This window comes from Austrofundulus limnaeus, unplaced genomic scaffold (assembly GCF_001266775.1).
Source record: "Austrofundulus limnaeus strain Quisiro unplaced genomic scaffold, Austrofundulus_limnaeus-1.0 Scaffold2273, whole genome shotgun sequence".
Classification (NCBI taxonomy): Eukaryota; Metazoa; Chordata; class Actinopteri; order Cyprinodontiformes; family Rivulidae; genus Austrofundulus; species Austrofundulus limnaeus.
This window is the reverse complement of record NW_013954675.1, coordinates 11,412-13,939: the sequence shown is the minus strand read 5'-3', so window position 1 is coordinate 13,939 and position 2,528 is coordinate 11,412. Positions and strand designations below refer to the sequence as shown.

Sequence of the window (2,528 nt, the reverse complement as noted above, 5' to 3'; positions counted from 1 at the left end):
TATGTATATAAAATACATATATATATTTGTCTTAATTGTTTTCCAGGATATTTTGACTTAAAAGAATCAAGGGCCACTCGTTTATTGAAACATGACTGCAGTTTATCACCATCAAACCACAAACTGTTTCATTTAAATGACAACGTGTAACCAACTCTGGTTCTTGGTTTCTGCAACACTAGTCCAACACTTCTCAGTACTAAAAGCAACCACCAAGCAGGAAACAAAATGAAGACCAACAAACTGTCCACACAAGTCAAGAGACAAGTTTGTAAAGAAGTAAATATCATTGTTGTATTATAAAGAAATATTCCAAATCCCAACCATCCCACAAAGTTGCAATAAACCCATTATTACAAAATGGAAAGATTATGCCCCCAAAGCAAGCCTACCAAAATAAAGGATCACCTATCAAGATTAAAGGCAACAATACATAAACATAAAAAATAACCCTGATGAAGCTGGTCTCGCTTTAGAAATATGAGTATCTGTCTATAGGGCCAAAAAGAGATGGATTCCAAGGAAGATTTGGAAAGAAAAAGTCTTTGCTTAGTAAAAGACTTTTTGGACCTTGTCAAACAGTAAATTGGAGCCTCTCCAAACATGTAGAAAAAGGTTTTGRGGTCACTGTATTTGAAATTTTCGTCCATCAAGAACAAGACCATATCTGAGGCAAATGTCATCTGAAAACACCATCACTACAGTGAAATATGGTGGTGGCAGCATTGTGCTGTGGAAATGTTTTTCCTCTGCAAGGATTGGAAAACATGAACAAAATGTAAATAAAGTCATGAGAGAAACTTGTTTGAGTCTTCCAGAAATTTGATACTGAATCTGTACTAAATTGTTATTTCTTAAAATGTTTTCCTYTGCGTCAACCAAAAAAAACAATGCATCTTTAAATTGGTGATCATGTCTTGAAAATTTACATCAGTTCAGATCCCGTTTACAATCCATACTGTAAGAAAACAAATTAGAGGGAATTCCAAAGGGGTGAATACTTTTGCATCTGTTATGGCAATATTTATTTGGCCCAAGAATGAATGTACTCTGTGGAATGACCAGCTGAGTTTTATTACAACAACAGGAGCACAGAACAACACAGAGCCATCAGACTGTCCCCCTGCTCTCTGCTCCTGTTTCTGCCTCTGAGGCAGTTGAGGCCTCATATATACTGTTTAACAAACACTGTTATGTCATCTTAATAAAGCAAGATTTCATCCTAAGGAAATGCTGGGTCAAGGGAAAACACAAAGATAAACACAAGTGATATCTAAGAATGACTGTTGTTAGCAGATCTTGTTCTGACTTTAATCATTCTATCTGCTCACAAACAGCATGTCATGAAAACCTAGGTCATTAAAACATGTCATGAATTACTGGCTTAAACTTAAAAGTATTGGTTCCATTACACTAGAAATAAAACTGTACAATCCTCTCATTCTGGTTGTTATGYTTGAAGTACCTGGACCTTCTGTTTCCACTCTCCTTGGCCTTCCTGTCCTCTTCTATCAGTGGACCAATCACCTTCTCTGTTGTGTCAATCAGAACAGTGAATGTTGGTTCCACAATAAAGTCGATGAAACCTGCAACCAGAAAGGCCAACAGACGAAAAGCACTGAGAGAACARGAACATGTAGCAACTGATTATAAGATTATAGTCTTTAAACTGTAATAAATCTCATCWTTTTTCATACCGATTTGTGATTGTGCGATCATTGTAGCTTTTCGGTCACAGAGAGGAGAAAAGGGTAGGCCAAGTTCCACTTCTTTATCTCCCTGGAGAGGAATCAATTAAGCATTATTATCAGCTTTTGATTTAAGAAACAGATCGTCAGTGTAGGGGTCACCTCGAGTGAAGAAACAAGATTTACTGCCTCGAAGCAGGCCTCGCACAGGCCTGACGAGAGGACAGGAACTCTGTCACAAACTGAACTCTAGGCCATGACAGGTCATTTCAACCCAGAGGAGAATTTCTCAGTTCTCTTAATCAGATAATGGACAGAACAATCTCTTCTGTTCGTGATTCATTTGTTGTTTAACTAAGAATGTTTATGCATTTGTTAAATCATGATAATGACTGCCACAGGAAATGTGGAACCACTTCTTTTCTTTTATCGTGCCTTAAAGATTAATAATGGTATAAAAATCCCAGAGAATCTGATTACAATGTTTTCATTGTGTTTTTATGTAAATCACTGTTTTTAATTTACTGTGAACATAGTAATATAATTGTGGATTTTTCTTGAGAAAATCTTTCATTTATCTGGACTAACAGAAGGTTCAGACTGAGTAAAACAGAAATGTTAATTAATCATCATAAATGTTTTGCAGTAATTTCTCTTAGAGTCTATCAGAGAAAAGGTAAAGAAATGTTATCATATTCTGTTGCTGGACAACCACAGAATTTAACCTTGACTGGCGCCTGGCTGGCAAGTCTATATTTCTTCCTTTCTCTGACTCATCTTACGCCTGAGGGCGGAACCAATGTCGTCCGTTTGTATTACTAACCACGGACGTCTTTGAGC

At 36.7% G+C, this 2,528-nt stretch overlaps 1 protein-coding gene across 1 annotated transcript in view; it reads right to left on the bottom strand.

Moving 5' to 3' along the window:
* LOC106537366 (calcium/calmodulin-dependent 3',5'-cyclic nucleotide phosphodiesterase 1A) overlaps positions 1 to 2,528 on the bottom strand; it is a 15,790-nt gene that overhangs the window by 2,180 nt on the left and 11,082 nt on the right. Inside the window, exons 5-6 of the mRNA XM_014034744.1 lie at positions 1,698 to 1,779; positions 1,466 to 1,586 (exon numbers count right to left, since the gene is read on the bottom strand). Coding sequence (XP_013890198.1) covers positions 1,466 to 1,586; positions 1,698 to 1,779 — 203 coding nt within the window. The remainder of the gene's footprint in view (positions 1 to 1,465; positions 1,587 to 1,697; positions 1,780 to 2,528) is intronic.